At 40.0% G+C, this 19,017-nt stretch overlaps 1 protein-coding gene across 5 annotated transcripts in view; it reads left to right on the top strand.

Moving 5' to 3' along the window:
• TENM3 (teneurin transmembrane protein 3) overlaps positions 1-19,017 on the top strand; it is a 550,183-nt gene that overhangs the window by 363,660 nt on the left and 167,506 nt on the right. For all 5 annotated transcript variants that reach the window (XM_066573504.1, XM_066573502.1, XM_066573501.1 and 2 more), the window contains 4 exons: positions 641-742; positions 929-1,123; positions 2,120-2,320; positions 13,504-13,689. In XM_066573504.1, the coding sequence (XP_066429601.1) occupies positions 641-742; positions 929-1,123; positions 2,120-2,320; positions 13,504-13,689 (684 nt within the window). The remainder of the gene's footprint in view (positions 1-640; positions 743-928; positions 1,124-2,119; positions 2,321-13,503; positions 13,690-19,017) is intronic.

Genomic DNA, 19,017 nt, shown 5'->3' with positions numbered 1-19,017 from the left:
CCAAGCTGCCATTTATCATTATAACTCAATAGTTAATGCGCTTTTTCAACGTAATCTCTAGCCATACAGTAAACTAAAAGGTAAAATAATTGATATGGTTTCAGGTGTAAAATTAGCTGTCCTGACAGCCAAGAAAAGGTGAGACAGCTCAGTTCACACTGTATGATAACACATCAAAACCCATTTTTTAGTTTCCGCTTCTCTGTTGTTTTATATCGAGTCTGAGGTCCAAGTTCACTGCCTACCGAACAAAATGACTGACGTGCATTTATGTCTCGGCTAATTATTGTATAACTATCTGCAAAGGCAGTGAGCAAGAATGTCATTTTAAATTAGTCAACCTGCATTAAAAATACCCTGCGTTCCGGACATTCTTGTCATAGCAAATTGAAACTTCTAATTCCATCCAGCAGAGCCAGCAATTATAGGAAATAAGTCAATATTTGCTTTCCTCGAATTACTAAGCAAGTCCAGCATTTTTTTTCAACTAATCAAAATGCTTGACGGTTATGAAAGGAAGCATGAGAGAAAGTATGTGTTGTGTATTTGGGGATGGGGTGGCGGGGTCTGCCTTATAATAACTCAGCAGGCCTTCTATTTAAAGACATATAAACAGTTTCACCAAATCTGTTATTTGCAGAATCCGTTGTGGAATGTCCCCGAAATTGCCATGGAAACGGAGAGTGTGTTTCGGGAACCTGTCATTGTTTTCCTGGATTCCTGGGCCCCGATTGTTCAAGAGGTACACAAATTAGTTTTCCTTTGTCATACAAATACAGCTAATATGCGGCAACACAATCCTTCACCATTTCAGCCACAAAGGCCTGACATATTTATTTCCATTATCTTTCACTTTGTAAGCATGTCTACCGCTTGCGTGACAATGCAGACTGTCCTAATTCTTCTATTGTCATGTTGTATTTCACAGCAGCCTGTCCGGTATTGTGTAGTGGAAATGGTCAGTACTCCAAGGGACGCTGCCTCTGTTATAGTGGTTGGAAAGGAACCGAGTGCGATGTGCCCAGTAACCAGTGCGTGGATCCTCTATGCGGCGGCCATGGAATATGCATCATGGGCTCTTGTACTTGCAATGCAGGTTATAAGGGGGAGAACTGTGAGGAAGGTAAATATAATTAGTATTTTGGAAGAGGTCATGTACAAAAACTAGTGCAGGAAGAACAGATGTGTAGCTAATTACAGCCAATCACATTTTACATCTTTCAATTGAAAATGGCTGCTGGTATCTGATTGGTCGCCAAGCATTTCCGTTTATTTACCCTTTTATTTGCCTATCACATAACTTGTTTTTAGGGCTTATTCCAGTGTTTTCAGTTGCAGTATTCCATGTATATTGAGTCGTCATCACATTTTTTATTTGCATTGTCCTTATATACCTCCCTAATGTCTTGAGCCGTATTGCTACCTTTTGAGACACATCATATACATACAATACTTTATTAAAATGCATTCTAAAATGTGACCGATGCACAAAAGAAAAGAAGTTATTTTCTGATGCATTTAACGCTCTTCAGGAACCTAAACCAAGGTGAAAGATGATACATGGCTTTTGGCATTATGAGATATAATTAGGAAATCGGTGATGTTGTTATGTAGTGCACGGACCATTTTGTCTTGGCTTCTTCAAGAGGAAGCCGCCATTTTTGTTCCTTGATCAAATTGTTTTTATTGATTTGCATGTGCAAAGGAATGCAATTAAGTCCCTGGAATTAAATTTTCAGACCATTGACCCTACAAGTGTAACGTTTTATTGAGTCAAATTGCTGAATTAAGTCTCATCATCCAGAGCACATTAATGGCAGTTCAGGAGGATGTAGAGTATTCAGCTTATACATTAAAACAGCAATTGTCTGATGAAACTGTCACATTGTGTCTTGGTCAGTGCCAGCGACAATGGTTTTTCTACCCTCGATGCTTTTTATACAGAACAGGTTCGCTGCTGTCTAGTTATTCTAAATTATGTGTTGAGATATTCAAGGCCAAAACCTTAACGTACTTTTAGTAGAATACACTGAAGATAATATGTTCATATAAAGTATTAGTCTATAACTGGGTGAAAGATGTACGAGATTCTGTAAGTAATCATTTTTTCTTTTCATAGCTGATTGCCTGGATTCATTTTGTTCGAATAACGGGGTTTGTATTCATGGTGAATGCCACTGCAACCAAGGATGGGGTGGTACCAACTGTGAAATCCTCAAATCTATGTGCCCTGACCAGTGTTCCGGTCATGGTACTTATATTCAAGAATCTGGAAGCTGCACTTGTGATCCCAACTGGACAGGACCTGACTGCTCGACTGGTAAGAATGTAGAATTATATATTTAATGTAGTACAGTAATGGGCACTTACTTTCCTTTCTACTTTCCTGTCATTTAAAAGACGAATTCCACCTATTGAAATTGACCGCCTGGACTTATGTAACCCTGAGCTGTAGGTGACCACAAACACAAGTATTATGATTAGAGATGAGTGAGCACGCTCTGAGTGAGCACGCTCGGATAAAGCAGTTACTTGAGTGAGCATCGCTCTTCTCAAGTAACTGCTTACTGGTTCAAACAGGCTCGGGGGGCAGCAGGGGTGAGCGGGGAGTGGCTCTCTCACTCTCCCCTACTGCCCCCCCGAGCCTTCTCGGACCAGTAAGCAGTTACTCGAGAAGAGCGATGCTCACTCAAGTAACTGCTTTATCCGAGCATGCTTGCTCATCTCTAAATATGATATAGCATGGCTGTGTAAAGCTATTATTTTAGAGTGGTTTTCTATGACTTAAAGGTTGATAACCTATCCTTAGGAAAAGTCATCAATTTCAGATCAGTGAGGTTCCAATTCTTAGCACCCCAACCGAACAACTGTTTGAAGCGGCCACGACACTCAGGCAAGTATTTCAACCTCTTCATTGTATTTTAAGCACAGTACTGTACATTACCTAGCAGCTGTGCCTGGTTTTGCATCTCAATGCCATTTACTTGAATGGAACTGAGCTGCAGAATGACCTTGTGACTGATGGATGTAATATCACAGGCTGAGGAAGAGCCATGCCAGGTGAACAGCTGTTTAAAGGGCTTTTGGCACTTGGAGGAACACTGCAGCCTCTTCTTCAGCCTGTGATATCTCATTCATTGGTCACATGGCCTTTTTGCAGCACAGCCACATTCTGGTTAGCACTTGCTTGAGTGGCACATCCCCTTTAAACTGATCATTGGGGAGCTGGGAATTCGACCCCCCATTAATCTAATATTGGTGACCTATCGTAAAGCTAGGTTATCAATATCTGGGATCTGGATAACCCATTTAAGTAGATTTATTGGGACAAAATCTATAAAGTGAATTTTCCAATCTTTCCATATTTTGGAAGGCAAACATTCATTCTTTCACTAACACTGAATCCACATATCAAGTCGAAATGCAAGTTCATTCAAAAATTGAAATTGATCATAATTTGAGCTGATTAGCTTCCTATTATTTACAGTTGCTGGGGGCCTCTGCTGGATGGTCTCTGCAATTATCCATAATTGCAGGAGAACGCTCTTCCCATCTAGTAATGATAGGCAACTAATGACTGCATGACTCTGACAATCAACCAGTAAGGGTCTATTCATACGTTGCTGTCACATTGTGGTTTCTGCCACATCATGTAAAGAGATGCTAATGCTTAGCAGCCCTATCTTAGATTATTTCTTATTCAGTGCATAAAAATGATAATAAAAGCTGGCAATTACAGTTACATTGGCCAGGACTACAGAACGGTCTAGAACATCTAATACTTCCATAAAACTTGTGATGGTTAAGAGCAAGACATAATACTTCCCCAATATTAATAATTCGACACTACAGACATTGTTTGAAATGTCCATAGACCAAGCAGTCTTTGAAAGTAAACAAGTCTCGCCGCTTCCTCGTGTCGGACTGACGGTTTATGGCTACATTTATGGAGACAACTAATGCCACCTTAAAGCAGATTGTATATTTTCTTTTTAAGTATAACCTTTGAGGAGCACATCATCTTAAAAGCAGGAGGTGACCTTCAGACATCCGTAATCATGATGTAATAAATCTAAGCATAGCGAATTGGTTTGTTCTAGTGCTGCGGGGAAAGGAAAACTTTCCCTCGCAGTGTTTAGGTTGGAGATCAACACAGCTTTCGTCTATCTTCATAAGCAGTCATTCCATTAATTAGACCTTCAATTCCACTTGAATTAAATTAGCTCTAATTAATAAGTTCATTACAAAGATTGACGCATCCTGTTCAAAGCTTGTGTGCTAAAAGCTGATAAACACCTTCACCCTAATGAAAAATTGATTAGATAGAACAAAAAAAGGTACCGGCAAAGTAAACCCCTCTCTCCCACCGTCAAGTTGATATTCTGGAGCTTTGAAGTTAATCAAACCATCTCAGCTTTCTTAATAAGAAACTGAACCTACTGTAGATAGAAATGATTTTTGGAGAAAGCTGAAGTGTCGGAGATTTCTGTTATATAGGGATAGAATTCTTTGTTTCATTTTTTTATCCCGCTGCTTTTGTTTAATCTGATTTAGTTTTGGTAAGACTTGGTCTTAGACATGTAGCGTGCCGTGCCGACAATTACGGCACCCGTGGCAAGATTATATAAAACAAATGCGGTTGGCTGTAAGCTACCGCCACATGTAAAGCCAGCCTAAAAAAAATAATTGGACGACAGTTTATTTATTATTTGTGTGATGTATTGAGTTTCTGGTAGCCTAGTTAATCACATGGTGTAGCTATAGTAAGTGCAAAGTAATACCGCTAGTTTGGGTGGGTCCACTAGTGGAACCATACTATACATCATACATGCTACATGAATGCATTATATGGGCATCATATGGGGCTACATTGACTTATTCTACAAATTGATCCTGTCAGGCAGGTACATGTGGATCTACCTTGCCACACACTGGTTTGGCTGTGGACTATCTGAGGAACCCTAGTTTTCATGCTTGACATCTCCAAGTGGAATACTGTCTTTGCTGCGGGGTTCCAAAAGCATTACATTCACATTAATGTGGCTGCTGATGCTGCACTAGGCCAAGGTGCAGTACCTGTAGGTCTGAACAGGAGTGTAGTGGAGAAATGACTGTAGTCAAGGCTAGCAGAAAGCAATAACAAAGTTCAGAATACAGAGCCAAGGTCAGGGAGCACAGAATTTATGATAGTTAGAAGAAGGCATGGGTCAAGAGCAGAATATACTCAAACTATGGCTTTGTGTCAAATGGCTAACAAGACCATTTGCGTAAGATATCCTTCATGAGGGGCAGATGCCTAATACAACATGCCATGGCTGGTGATTGGTCGGAAACTTTTTTTTTACCATGCAAAAAACAAGCCCTTATACGGCCATGTAGAGTTAAAAATAAAAACGTTATGGCTTTGATGAAAATCCCCCCAAAAACCGTTGGTCCTCATGGCCAAAAAAGGGCCCGTCCTTAAGGGGTTCAAAAAGGGAATAGGAGCTGGTGCAAGCCCTACATGTAGAGGGCACGGGAGCCATCAGAAGGAGAGTTGCAGTGTGTAGCATGTGACAAGCAGCATCTGGCCACAACCCCAAGAGCAGCCCGATGCACCATGGCAGGTTCTTAAAATTGTATATAGACATCAAGTGACAACTCAGTAGGGTGCAATGTAAAGTTTTCTTGTCCAGTTGGTAGAGGTATTTCTGTTCCAATGGAGCCCAAGAGTTTAAAATTATGCCTCTGATCATTATTCACATTAGAAAGTATGCAAACATAGCTAGACAAATTGTGGAATCTATTCATATTTAGCGTGACCAGTAAACTGTAGTAAGGGCTTTTAAGTAAGATTGATGCCACCATTACCAGATTTTGGGAAGTCTCCCATAGTGTAGAAACACAACATCAAGTATTACTACCATAATTCCTTATTTGGTAACTCATCTGGTAGCCCAACTAAAGGGCCGTTTACAATGCCCAATCATTGCTGCGATTCACTAGTTTGTGAAGAACGGTAATTGGCCACAGTACATGAAAAAACATCATCCATACTGTAAATGATCACTCTAACAATTATCATTGATCTTGATCAATTATGCTGCCAAAAAATGACTCTTAGAGGTGGCATTACCTTTTAACGTAAATGGCACTTGCCGTGACATTTACACAGGGCATTGCTATTTAGGCCACAGCGCTCAAAAGAACCGTTGCTAGGCAAAAGTGACACTTCTTATTGAAAGTATCATCCTGATAGAAATCACCATTAGCTCCTTGAGAACAACTTTCTGAACCACTGATGAACACTTGTACGAAAAGTCATTTTATCTAACCTATTCAATTACATTTGTCCCATAAGTTTAAAAGTAAATGCTGTTCTAACTCTACACAAGTTAGTAGGGCGAGTTTATCCTGGTAATAACTGGATTAACCCTTTCCAATCCACTGTCTGACGTCTGAAGACATTCTGATTGAAGGCTGTACAGCTCCGATGTCAGAAGACGTCCAGCAGGGTATGCTTACTGTATATTACTGGCTGCTCTGTTGTTGGGGGCCTCTCCAGCATATCCCATACCACAGTAATGGCTCTAGCCAGCAGATGGCGCCATTGTTTAATGGCAGAAAGAGAAAGCCCCCTAGGAAACCCTGAATCCAAAATTGGATTTCAAAGGGTTAATGTAAGGTGTCATCAGCTACGTTGTATGAAATGAACATTTTTTATAATTACATACTGATGAGGCACATTATATAACTTGCTTCGGTTTTGTGTAGTATGCGCCAAATTTCTGAATGGCTCTTTCAGGCTCATTTAGTTGCGTAATCAAATATGTCGTATTTATTTACTTGCTGCCTACTTCTACATTTCTTCCTTTATGGGCAAAATTTAATTGAAGTAAAATGGCAAATAGTCAATAAAACTATGTTAATATTTTCCCGTAGCGGAGTTTTGTTAGGAATACACATCGTAAGTACAACCTTTGCATTCTGTGATGCTTGCCGATGAAATTTCCTACCTCAATCATCTCCTTGAACTTAATATATTACATCAGAGGCCTCGTTGAAATCTAGTAATCCCATGGAAGGTTAATCCTCTGCAGACCAGGAGCTCCGCTAAGCAGGACCCTTTCTTTTATCGAGATTCTTGTCAGCCTGTTATCACAATTGTACTTACGTCGGCTCTTGTACATGGTATCTGTTAAATTTATGCAGGTTCCTTCAATATATTGTCACACTAGAGCTCACAATATAAATTAATGGTGACGGAACAGTGACAGAAATAGGATGATGGATGGAGTTAAGATTGCTTTAGATTGTATGAAAAGTACGATGGCGCAAATTTTACTCACTCTCTCCATTTTAATTAGCCTATTCCCATGGGGAAGATATTGAAGTGTCAGAGTTTAAAGATCCCATATCATCCAAATGTGAATGTGGGGGAAAATAACAGCAATGACTGGTTTGCCTTGTTGTCATGTAAGCTGATAACAATGACATGGAGCAAGATGCTTTCGGTGTAGTGAAAAGCAGATAACCCCATTTGCTCAGGTGCTATGGAGAGCACATTAACATTGAATTCTATTTGCAGAGCTTGTTTTAAAATGTAGAAAGCAAAATATATCTGCTGTTATTGTCTAATTCCATTAGATAGAGGTTAATTACCGATTGGCGCTATGGTTCAGAGAAGTATGCCAAAAGGAATGTTCAGAAATTGACCTATTACCATTAGTTTTCAGTATTTTTCTTATAAATGACACTGGAACAAATAAGTTGTTAAGATCACAAAAAGTTGAAAACTACAAACTGTAGTACAAAAATTAAGGACCCCTTCACACGAACATATGCACAAAAATGCTTGCGTAAGCGCCATGCATTTGCGCCGTGATCAATGAGCTTTGCGCATATTACTGTACTGTTTGCACTCACAGGGCCGGTTCACAAGGGCGTGGGACACACGAACACCATGATTTTAAATTGCTATTTAGCCCAATGGGTTCCAGATGTGGTGTTTTTCCAACATAATTGCGCAGTGTGTTGTGCAATAACCGGTTATTGACAGCAGCACATTTGCGAACCTCCAATGGACTTCTATGGTGAACTTGGTGTGTATATGTGCGCAAAATAAAGCATGCTGTGTTTTTTCGTGTATGAAAAATGCATGTGCCAAAAAGACTAATGAGTGTGAACCCATTAAAACCAATGGGTTCTAGTCTTTACATATGGAGCGCACAGTATGGTCATCTGAAGGAGCCCCAGCAGGTGCTGCTTTACAAAAATGGAACTGTACAAAACGGAAGTGAAATGGAAATTAATAGAAAGCAACCTTCGGGGTTTTGTTGAGTAAAGCCATCAAACGGATCCTTCAAAAGGACGGAAAGGATGTTTTTCTATTAGTTTTTGCTTCACTTCCATTTTTCAGCATTTTAATAGTTTTTTTTTACTTGCCTCTCCGCATCTCAGCAGTAAAATCTAAAAAAATAACTAAAAGTAAAAACAGATGAAAACAGATTATTTTCTTTTTTTTCCGTCTTCCATTGACTACAATGTTAAAAAAAACGGATCCGTTTTTGTTCAGTTTTTTAACTGGAAGCAAAAGCGCAGCCATCGGCACTGTTCCAGGGTCAAAAATGGAATTAGGCGGAAAATTGAGAAATGGATTGAAACTAAAGGTCTTCACGTTCAATGCATTTCTATGAGCAGGAAAACTGCAATGTTTTCTTTGTGTTTCAATCCTCTCACCACGGAACAGCCAGATGGAAAGCAAAACCACTAGTGAGAAATGGCCATAACTTTGCTGCCTTCATCAGTTTAGTTGCGTTTACTGGAGCCTGCTTGGCAGTAGTGGTCAGTCACTGTCCACTCCTGTCTATGAAACTGTACTCTTCTAGAGCTGATCTCCATTGGTTAAAACCAACACTGTGATGAGAAGTGACATGCAATGAGTATAGGGTGGAATAGCTAATGGTGGCTCTGTGGATCTGCTAAAGAAACTCTCTCCTCTTGGAACAGCTGATTGGTGCATTTTATTGCCCCTATGGTCTATAAAAGCAGTTTACACACCCTAAAATCGTTAATTGGGAAAATAATCCATACTAATATTATAAATGGGAAAGTAACTGTCTGTCTGTTTGTTACCTTTTCACGGCTAGACCGCTGAAGCAATTTTGATGAACTTTGGCAGGGAGGTAGCTTGCATCTTTAGGAAGGACATAGGCTACGCTTTATCTGGAAGATTTATAGAGTTCTCTAGGGAGCGCAACAAGACAGATTTATTTGGTAATGTGCAGATGCACCTGTGCTCTGTGTGGCGAGGCAGAGGGGAAGGGGTGCACATCATAAGCTAGGCCTACACAAATGGACAGACACGAGGACAGACGTTGCTACCACACATATGCAATTATTAAGGTAGCAGGGATACCCCGCATTGCCCGGGATTAAAACTTTAACAAAAGACACATTAACATGTATTGAGATTTTAAAGAAAATCTGTGCTGTTGATAGCAACCAATCACAGTGCAGCTTTCATTGTACCTTAATAGAATAAGAAGTAACCAATCACAGCGCAGCTTTTTATTTTACCTCAACAGTATAAGAAATGAAAGCTTGGCTGTACAACACAAATAGACAAATTTTGCCTTGAAACTTGAGCGAAAAACACATTAACATGGATTGAGATTTTAAAGAAAATTTGTGTTGTCCATAGCAACCAATCACAGCGCAGCTTTAATTTTACCTTAGCAGTATAAAGTAAGGTCATACCCTGTAGAGTTCCTTAACTCTTTGGAATTGTCAGGAGTGCCTTCCCATAAGCTGAGGTTAAAAGTTGGTGTTCCCATCCTATTAATGCGTAATCATGATTTGCCAAAACTGTGCAACGGCACACGATTACATATTACATACCTGGGGTGAAATATTGAAAGAGCATTATTATGACTGGAATACCAAAATGAGAAAGTGTTTTAATTCCATGTATTCCGATAATACTGACAGATTTACCTTTTCAATGCAAAAGGCTGCAATTCCCTCTAAAAATGCCATTTGCAATGACGATCAATAAGGCTCAAGGGCAAACACTTAAGGTAGCAGGTGTACATTAAAAAAAACATGTTGTTCTCATGGACAGCTGTAAGTGGCACGCTTATGTGTACACAGCCCACAAAACCGTTATATCCTAGCAAAGGATGACAAGACCAAAAACATACAGAACTGTGTTGATAGCAGATTGCAGTTACATTCCTTTCACTATTTTAACTTTTTACGTTTCAATATACAACAAAATACAGATTAGATTAGAAAAAATACAAATTCCACGCGGGTGAAGTCGCGGGTAACAAGCTAGTGAGAAATAGTTGTAGAAAGTTAAAAAAAACAACAGCTATGGGTTGGGTGTTCCTTAGCCTTTTGTGATCTAGTAGTACAGCAAACAAGTAATGTTCCGCAAAGGGTCACACCATTCTTTCAACATGGACTTCTGTTTTGTCGTACAGCAGTGAATCAGTTGACATCCTCCAATACTTCCTACAGTAGACATGTACATTATGTAATTGTCCAATGGTCAAAGAGAATGAGATCTTACTCCATAGACAACAGGAGTAACTGGATAAAAATATGCAAAACGTCTCACCTTGAATAGTCTAGATTTGACAGGAAAAAGGTTTTATGTGGTTATTTTATTAAAATATTTTCAAAGTCTGTTCTGATAAATCTCCAAGGAGCTTTTCTTCCTCAGGACAGCACCAGTGACACAAGGGCCATCCCTTGAGATTGGAAAAACTGTTTTCATCTGCAGCAAAGACAGTTATTATTTATATATGCTTTTAACATCAAAGGCACTTGTGAATTGTCATTCACTATCAAAGTAGTTAGATAGCATAAAAAATAAATCCATTGTTATTTAAAGTAAATGCAAAAGAATGGTGTGGGTTCTTGTACAGTAATGTACGGCGTGCACTGAAATAACATGAGAACACAATGACCAGAAATGTTGCTGCATGATATTCAAGATGCAAATTCTTACTTCTAGAACAGAGACTTTATAGTCCATTGTACAACGTTGTACTTCAGCACACAGACCATATTTTCACGACATATGAGAAATGCTAGCTTATAAAATGCTTGCCTGAGTAAATGTTCATTAATAAGATTAATTACCTAATTCTAAAATGAATATTGGTTTTTCATACATGGTAAAATCCTGGCACTTCATATGATGGTTGAATAAGATAAATATTCCTTGTTGGCCATCAGTGGACTATAGTCTAGAGATATCCGACATCTGTACATTCATTGAGCTGACGCATTCCTTGCCCGACTATTCTATAATTATGCCTTCTTGGCTGATTTGAGTAGACACAGGAGAAGATGCCAAGCACATCTGTATACTAACCACTCCGAGAGAACAAAGGTTCAGGCAAATAGTAATCCAACCAGCCCCATCTCATAGTTGTAACGTTGCTTTCCAATCTGAGATGTGCAAACATACACAAATTAGGGAAAACTGTGTAGGAAGCCAACTGACCTATCAGTAGGTTTATTACAATGTGAAAGTAAACTGGATAACCTAAAAGTAGCCCACACAGGCCATGTACAAATTTCATGGAAATGTTGCCCTTAGGGCGCCCACCCACTGGCGATTTTTTTTTCTTTGGGTTTTGCGTTTTTTCTGCAGAGCAATTAGAATTGAATGTACTCCTGTCCACTGGCGTTTTGCGTTGCGTTGCGTTGCGTTTTTTAACATAGGAACTGTCAGTTGCATATGTGTCCTTATTTTTCTCCTAATGCACCCATGAAAGTCAATGGAAAAGCCGCGAAAACGCGGCAAAAAACGCCGCGAAAACGCGGTGTTTTTCACGCACAAAAAACGCAAACGCCAGTGGGTGGGCGCCCTTAGTCATATTCAACCTTAAGTGACCCTTAAAGTACCTTTATATGGGACGACTGTTGGCCTATGGCTCCTGTGCTCTTACACAGGAGTGATAGTTCTTCAGAGAATGAAAGCGGAGCATGCTGGAGATAGCTACGGACGCCCTCTTTCATTCACTGCAATCTGCTGGGCTGAAAAAAGAAGATCTGTCCGTGACGGAGGGGAGATCCACAGCGCCTGGAGAGGTAAGTATAATCGATTTTCTGACCTCATGCCTGCGGGAAAGGAGGGACCGGCTGCGGAATTCTGCATGGAGAATCTGTGCGGGCCCGAATTTCCCCGTGGACATGAGGCCTTAGAAATTCCTTTCACTGGCATTGCATTATTTGCATGCAGTAACTGCTTTGATTGTTTTGCGAAGTTCAGCTCAGCTGCTTCGCCGAGTTTCGGCAAACGTTTGGTTCGGTTTGAATTCGTTCAAACCGGAAGTTTGCCAATACCCCTAAGACTAGCTAAGAGCCAGAACAGCCCTGTATAACACTCTTGCATCACCTAGGAGTGTATCTAAGGACTTTTGAGCTGTTTTAAAGGCAAAGTTAATGAAGCAAAAGAAGAAAAAGAAGGAACAAAATATTTATCCTTCTATTTTCTTATTCCTTCTTTTCCTTTTTCTTTGTTCCCTCCTCCTTTTTTTCTCCTTTTTTCCTTGTTCTCCCTTCTTTTTCCTTCCTTTTCCTCCTTTTTTCTTCTTCTTTTCCTGTTTAGTCTTTTTTTTTGGATCTTTTTTGTTCTTCTTCTCCCCCCCCCCCTTTTTTTCTTTTTCCTTTACCTTCTTCTGTTAGTGGGTTTGACCTGAAACATGGTTTATGTTTCGGTTCGCTCAACACTACTGACTGGTAAGCATGCCATTTTTAGAGATGACATAACCTGGGTATCATGGAAGCTAGTACAGTTGTAAAGCTGATATAGTTTCACAGTATGGCTCATCATATGTCATATTTAATGAGCATTTGTACAGGTTTCTTCTGTATATATTATTTAAACTGACTTGCGTGTGACTGGGGCTATAAAGAGCGCTCCGTGTGAGTAAAAGGTTAATCTATACTTACCAGTTTATTACACAGTAAGGATGCGGAGGTCTCCTCCATTCATCTCTGTTGGTGACAGAATTTACCCTTGAGCTATAATTATATAAGCATGGTTGTTGTAAGCTTTAACTTTGTGAGTCTGTTATTGCGATAAATTACTTGGAAGTCACAATCCTTATTAAAGTGTAGGTCAAAGGCTTACTTAGAAAACAAATCAATTCAAAGGTACACTTCCACATGGAACCAATTGAACAAAATGAACATAGAGCTGTAGTATGAATAATAGGCCATTTCAAAGTTCCTGTATGCCTTTTTCGACCTGCAAAACACAGCTTTATATTAGCTACTGATTCCTTTTATCGCAATTCTTTACCCATCAATAAACCCATGTACAAAGCTTTGTTAACCTAGTGGAATCAAACATGCTTCTTAAAAGACCATTCTAAAAGTCGCCCGCCTGCCGCATAATATTTTCAGGGTTTTCACATCTTCGCTGCTTTTGTTGCTTAAAGTGAAAAAAGATCAAACTATGTCTGATTTCTATCATCCTTCTCACCTTTATTTATTACATAGAAATCTGTCCAGTTGACTGTGGCTCTCATGGAGTTTGCATGGGTGGATCATGTCGATGTGAAGACGGGTGGACTGGGCCCTCCTGCAACCAAAGAGCTTGCCACCCTCGTTGCCTGGAACATGGAACCTGCAAAGATGGGAAGTGTGAATGTAACCAAGGCTGGAATGGTGAACACTGCACAATTGGTGAGTTATGGGATTGCTTGGGGCCATTTCAGTTATTATGTCTATCATACGTAGTTGAGCTCATCATGTGGTATTATATTACTCTCTATTTAATAGTCAAAACACCTGATAATTTTATGTACAACTAATAATATCTCCCTTACCTCTCCACTAACAACCTCTATCACTACTCATGGGGTTAAAAAAGTCCATTTAATGACCAATAGTAAAAAGAAATCAGGTAGAGGCAAAATGGTACAGACCATGGCTGCCAAGAGTAAGATCTTAGAGTCTGGTTTTATAACGGTTAGATAGGTTTTCCTCTAATCCTTTACCCAATGGGAAACTTGGCTTCTAGTGTTCAGTAAGTTGGTTTGGTAGTTAGGGTAGCTCAGTGGTGCCCTTGGATTAAATGCTAATAAAATCAGCAAATGATAACACGTAGTACTGTTCAGAATGCACAATAGATGTAAAACTATCTCTCAACAAGAGTTCACATTGTCAATCAAATTGTACATTACATTCTAATCTCGCCCAACTGCTCAAGCTACCCAGTGAATTATAGTTCCTTAATACTTTAAAGAGGTTGTAGCGCAGTAGACTTTTGTCACCCATCCGAAGGATAGGTGACAAAAGTCTGATGATGGGGATGTCACCACTAAGACCTCCACCAATCCCGAGAACACGGGTCCCATGTCACCCTATTCTCATCACTGCAGGCTTGCTGCACCCACTTGCAGTAATGTCAGATTGAATAGAGCGGGAGTCACACATTCATGGTGCAGCTCCATTCACTTCGCTGGAGCTAATTGACATAGTATAAGTGCTCGGCTATCTCAGGCAGTCCCAATGAAAATGAATGGAGCCGTGCCGTGCATGCGCGACCACTGCTCCACTCAATCTCCTCCTCACTATATGGGGAGCAGCAAGCCTGCAGTGAGGGTAACACTGGACCCCTGTTCTTAGGATAAAAAGCGGTCTCAGCATTGAGACCTCCAATGATCAAACTTTCATCACCTAAACTATGGATAGGTGATTAACAGTTTATTGTGGTACAAACCTTTTAAGGCTATATTGGGCCTACAGGACAGTGGTTAATTTTTTTTTTTTTATGTGTCCGCCGACAGAGCTTTTTTTTTGTGAAATGAATTGTAGATTTTATTGGCATAAAGGTCTATTTACACCACGCAATACATCGTTTGAACGAGCCAACAGTGTCGGAGTTCGCTTGTTCACTTTTGCAGCCTGTTTATACAGGCAGATACATCGTTGGTTCATTCAAGCGAGAAATTGTTTAGTCACTCGCATTCACTGTACAAGTGTTTAAGGAGGACTGAATGATCGGTATTTAACCTAAAAGATAAGTGAATGAGCCGACGATGATTTCTAGTCTTGCATAAAATGAACGATGAACGATAAGTGAGCAGTTTATCATTCATCATTCGGTGTTTAGCTGCATTTAGACTGAACGATTATCGTTCGCTTTCACTCGTTTGAATGATATTTGTTCCATGTAAAAGGGTCATATCTTTTATTTATTTTTCAAAAACTTTAAATTCCAGGATTGTCTGTTGTGTTTTTAGCTCCAATCCTGGGAGTTGCGATGGAAGCACAGCTATACTCCTGCCGTTGCTCTACAGTGCAGTAGCAGTATCCGCTTTCCTGTGACAAATATATATGTCACAAATAGTTAATGGGTTACTCACTATGAACTGCAAAAGCAGAATCAAATGACCAATGTGCCAACAGGTCTTTAGGCAAAACAATGGGTGGACCCTTTACTTTTTTAGTAGTACGGTAAAGTCCCCTGGTGGAAACACGAGTCATGACTGATCATAGGGGGACATTGCATTGTGACATTTTCTTGGCAGACTGTTTTTGCAGGATGGTTTGCCATTGCCTTCCTCAGTCATCTTTTACCCCCCAGCAAGCTTGGGTACTCATTTTACCAACCTCGGAAGGATGGAAACCTGAAGCCAGCTGCCAAGCAGGGATTGAACCGGCAACCTTTAGGTCATGAGCAAGAGTTTAGGACTGCATTTTTGCTGCCTTAACACTCTGCACCACACGAGGCAGTAGTAAGGAAACAGAACAGATTTCAGCTATTTGTATTGTAATAACTGGTTGAATAATAACTATTTGAATAATTTCTAAATGGAGTACAGAGGAGTTTTGAGCTATCTCAGGTGTGGAGGCTATATGGAAATTTGGATTATTTACTTTCCCTATAATCCAGCCTTCTGCAAAATAAATCTATTATGTAGACCTGACTAATCCACAGCACTTCAAAATATATCAGATTTAGTTGCACATGTAGAATTTATCATAGGAGAGGGGCCATTTCTGGCAGCAAGTTAATTAGGAAGATGGAACAATATCTCTTCAGCGCCACGTATTGGATGGCAGCATTCCTGCAAGTCAATATCAGTCTCTTTAAACAAGTCTTTTTAATAGTGACTGGGAATTGAAAACTAAAAAGTCATAAAATCATATACAGTTAGCTGTTTCGGGGTGTTTTTCCCTCATCAGTGTTCAATAGGTTTCTGGCTTGGCTAGTGAAAGGCCTATGACGTGGGTTGGAAAGGATATCATTACTCCTTAAGGAGAACATCTATATTGTGTAAGAAGACACCTAGGAGGTGAGTGAGGAGACTTATAAGGCTATCCAGAGGTATTGTTCCATCTTCCTTATTTGCATATTTCCCAGAGAAGCATGGGTAGCCTTATACGTCCCCTCACTCACTTCCTAGGTGTCTCCTCACCCACCTTCTAGGTGCACTACTTAAGGAGAGATGATACCCTTCCTGAAAGCAAGTTACAGTTGGTAAAACAGATACCAACGAGAAATTTGTTATGGCTCAGCCAATTTCATGTAACCGCATAGCTGGCACCATAATGGCAGTTGAAGGGAATTTTCCCGTAACAGGAATGATATGCCATCTCTTTCTGATGAGTGGGAGCCTGAGTGCTGGGACCCCACTGATCCCCACAAGTGAATGCGTCAGTGTTGTAGTCTCCAACATAGCTGATGGGCAGAGCACAGCTGTGCAAGGTAAAATGCAAAGGAGCCGTGACTGGGAGATCTTAAGTAGTGTTCTATATTATTCCGTATGTTGTTGAATTCTAATAACTGTGAATTCACTTATGTAGGTACCTCGGTGTTTTCACATCTTGAATGCGATTGATGTTGCTCCTATGTGTGTGTGCAGAGGATTTGCCAAGACAAGCTGAGCCACTTGAGTTTTCTCGGTGTAATGCTCCACGTTGGCTCAGGTGTTTGTGTCTTTTGTCACTTAGTTTCCTAAATGTAGAACAACGCAGTTGATGTGACATTGTATTTTGCCCACACTTTGTTCCGCTGTCATGAATGACTGCAGTCACAGATCTCTGTTGCCGATGCCTTGGGTTAAACTGGGGCTTGCCTACAGCACTATTAGCTCCTACTTTCCGCCCACTGCATTTTATTTGATATGTGTTGAGCATTGGTAGATGGAAAATAATATAACCATCCTGTAAAAATGGAAATAAACAACAGCAATAAGAGCTTTAGCAGGAACTAGTTGAAGCTGATCATTTGTCAAAGGATTGCTGGTTGAGAACAATTTACAAAGTGATATTTTTCTAGAAGAACCTGAATAAAAAAGAAGCTGAATTGCAAGTAATCTCATACTTTATAGATAGGAGGCTGTGGTGGGATTTGTAGTTCCTCACCTGATGTTGTCAGGTGTTTAGTTTCTAATATATTGCTATTCATTGAAGTATGATTGGACTTTTCTGTACATTTTCTGTACCCGCACGGTGGCTCATTGGCTGGTAGAGTTGACTTGTATCGCTGGGTCCTAGTTTGGACTTCAACCCAGAACAATATCTGCATGGAGTTTATATATTCTCCCCATGTTTATGTGGGTTCCTTTGGTTTCCTCTCACATTCCCCAAAAATATACTGATGTGTTAGTGTGTCTGAGATTGGGATATTAGATTAGACTGGTGCTAATGTCAACAGTCTGTGGAATTTATGAATGATAAATAAGTTACAGGAAATAGAAATTGGATGGATTTTACCTGATTTGAGGTAAATAAACAGAGGAGTTTGCTTCATTATAGAAACAGGTAGATGTCACAGCCTGTGCGGAGCTTCATTCAGGCCGGTCTCACACGAACAAGTCGAATTCCACATGCAAGAGACTATAGCAGAATCCGGCTCTGACCACGGCCGTCAATCTTGCGACCACCTTTAGCCAGCCATTTAACTCCTCAATACACACTGAACACTCAGTTTGTATGAGCTTTTGTGTGTTTTGAATGGACAGAGAGGACTAAACTACTGCCAGACTGCTCTGGTGGTGGCTTATCTTTAGAGAGAACAAAAGGATTTGGTTTTGATATGCAATGACATGCTTGATCCTTCTTCTCCTTGATACATCTCTTAAGTGAAAGTCTGGAAGCCCCCATATACTGTACATATGATAGTTCTCCAAAATTAGGAGGTTCAGACAACTTTTCCTTAATGTGTATGGGGACCTTTATTCTTGCATATGAGAACTTTTTTTCTCTGTTGGTCATGGACAAGTTTCAGACATTGTTTACATTGTTGAAAATCTTAACATCAGAGGCTCCAGTACAGATCCGGTACAAAATGAGGGATGAAATAGCATAACATGCTGGTGTATTTAATCTGGGGAAATGGCAGATAGAACACCAGAAGCGTTAATGGTCCCTATTTGGTGCTATTCTGGTCTGGCATATGCTGGATCCAGGCAGCTGGATCCAAGAATGGAGCTGAACAATGAAAATGGGCCAGAACTGTGGGCACAGATGTGAATGGTACCTGGTTCTGTATTGTTGATGGAACTGTAGTTCTGGCATTTTGTTCCTGTGTATACAGTCCTCTCGATTAATAAAGATGCTGTCCCTCTAGGTAAGATACCCAACTTTTGGCGGAAAAGAAAAATGCCAGTTATTTTTTTTCTTTTATGCATTAGAAATTAGAAATTGACCAGAAGTAGATCTTAAATTTGACCTAGTGTCTCTCCGGAAACATAACGGTTAATGAGGCAGCAGTAAGGTATTATTTGTCATGTATTAATCAAGCCTTGGGGGACAGGATTATGTGGCAGGTGAGTTGCCACTTCTTTTCATTCTCCAGATTTTGCTACACATAAGGGATTTTCCTAATTTTCCTCTGACATAGTGTTTGCAGTGAGTAGTGCTTATTGCCATATGTTGGGGGATATGTTCACGCAGTTTCATTATGAATCCAGTGAAAGGAAATATGAATGGAAGATATTTAATTGGAACTGCAGTCACTAGTGAAAACATAATGATGGGATTATTGGTAAGTGATGCCGA

This window comes from Eleutherodactylus coqui, chromosome 7 (assembly GCF_035609145.1).
Source record: "Eleutherodactylus coqui strain aEleCoq1 chromosome 7, aEleCoq1.hap1, whole genome shotgun sequence".
NCBI classification, from domain to species: Eukaryota; Metazoa; Chordata; class Amphibia; order Anura; family Eleutherodactylidae; genus Eleutherodactylus; species Eleutherodactylus coqui.
This window is presented reverse-complemented; position numbering and strand designations above follow the sequence as displayed.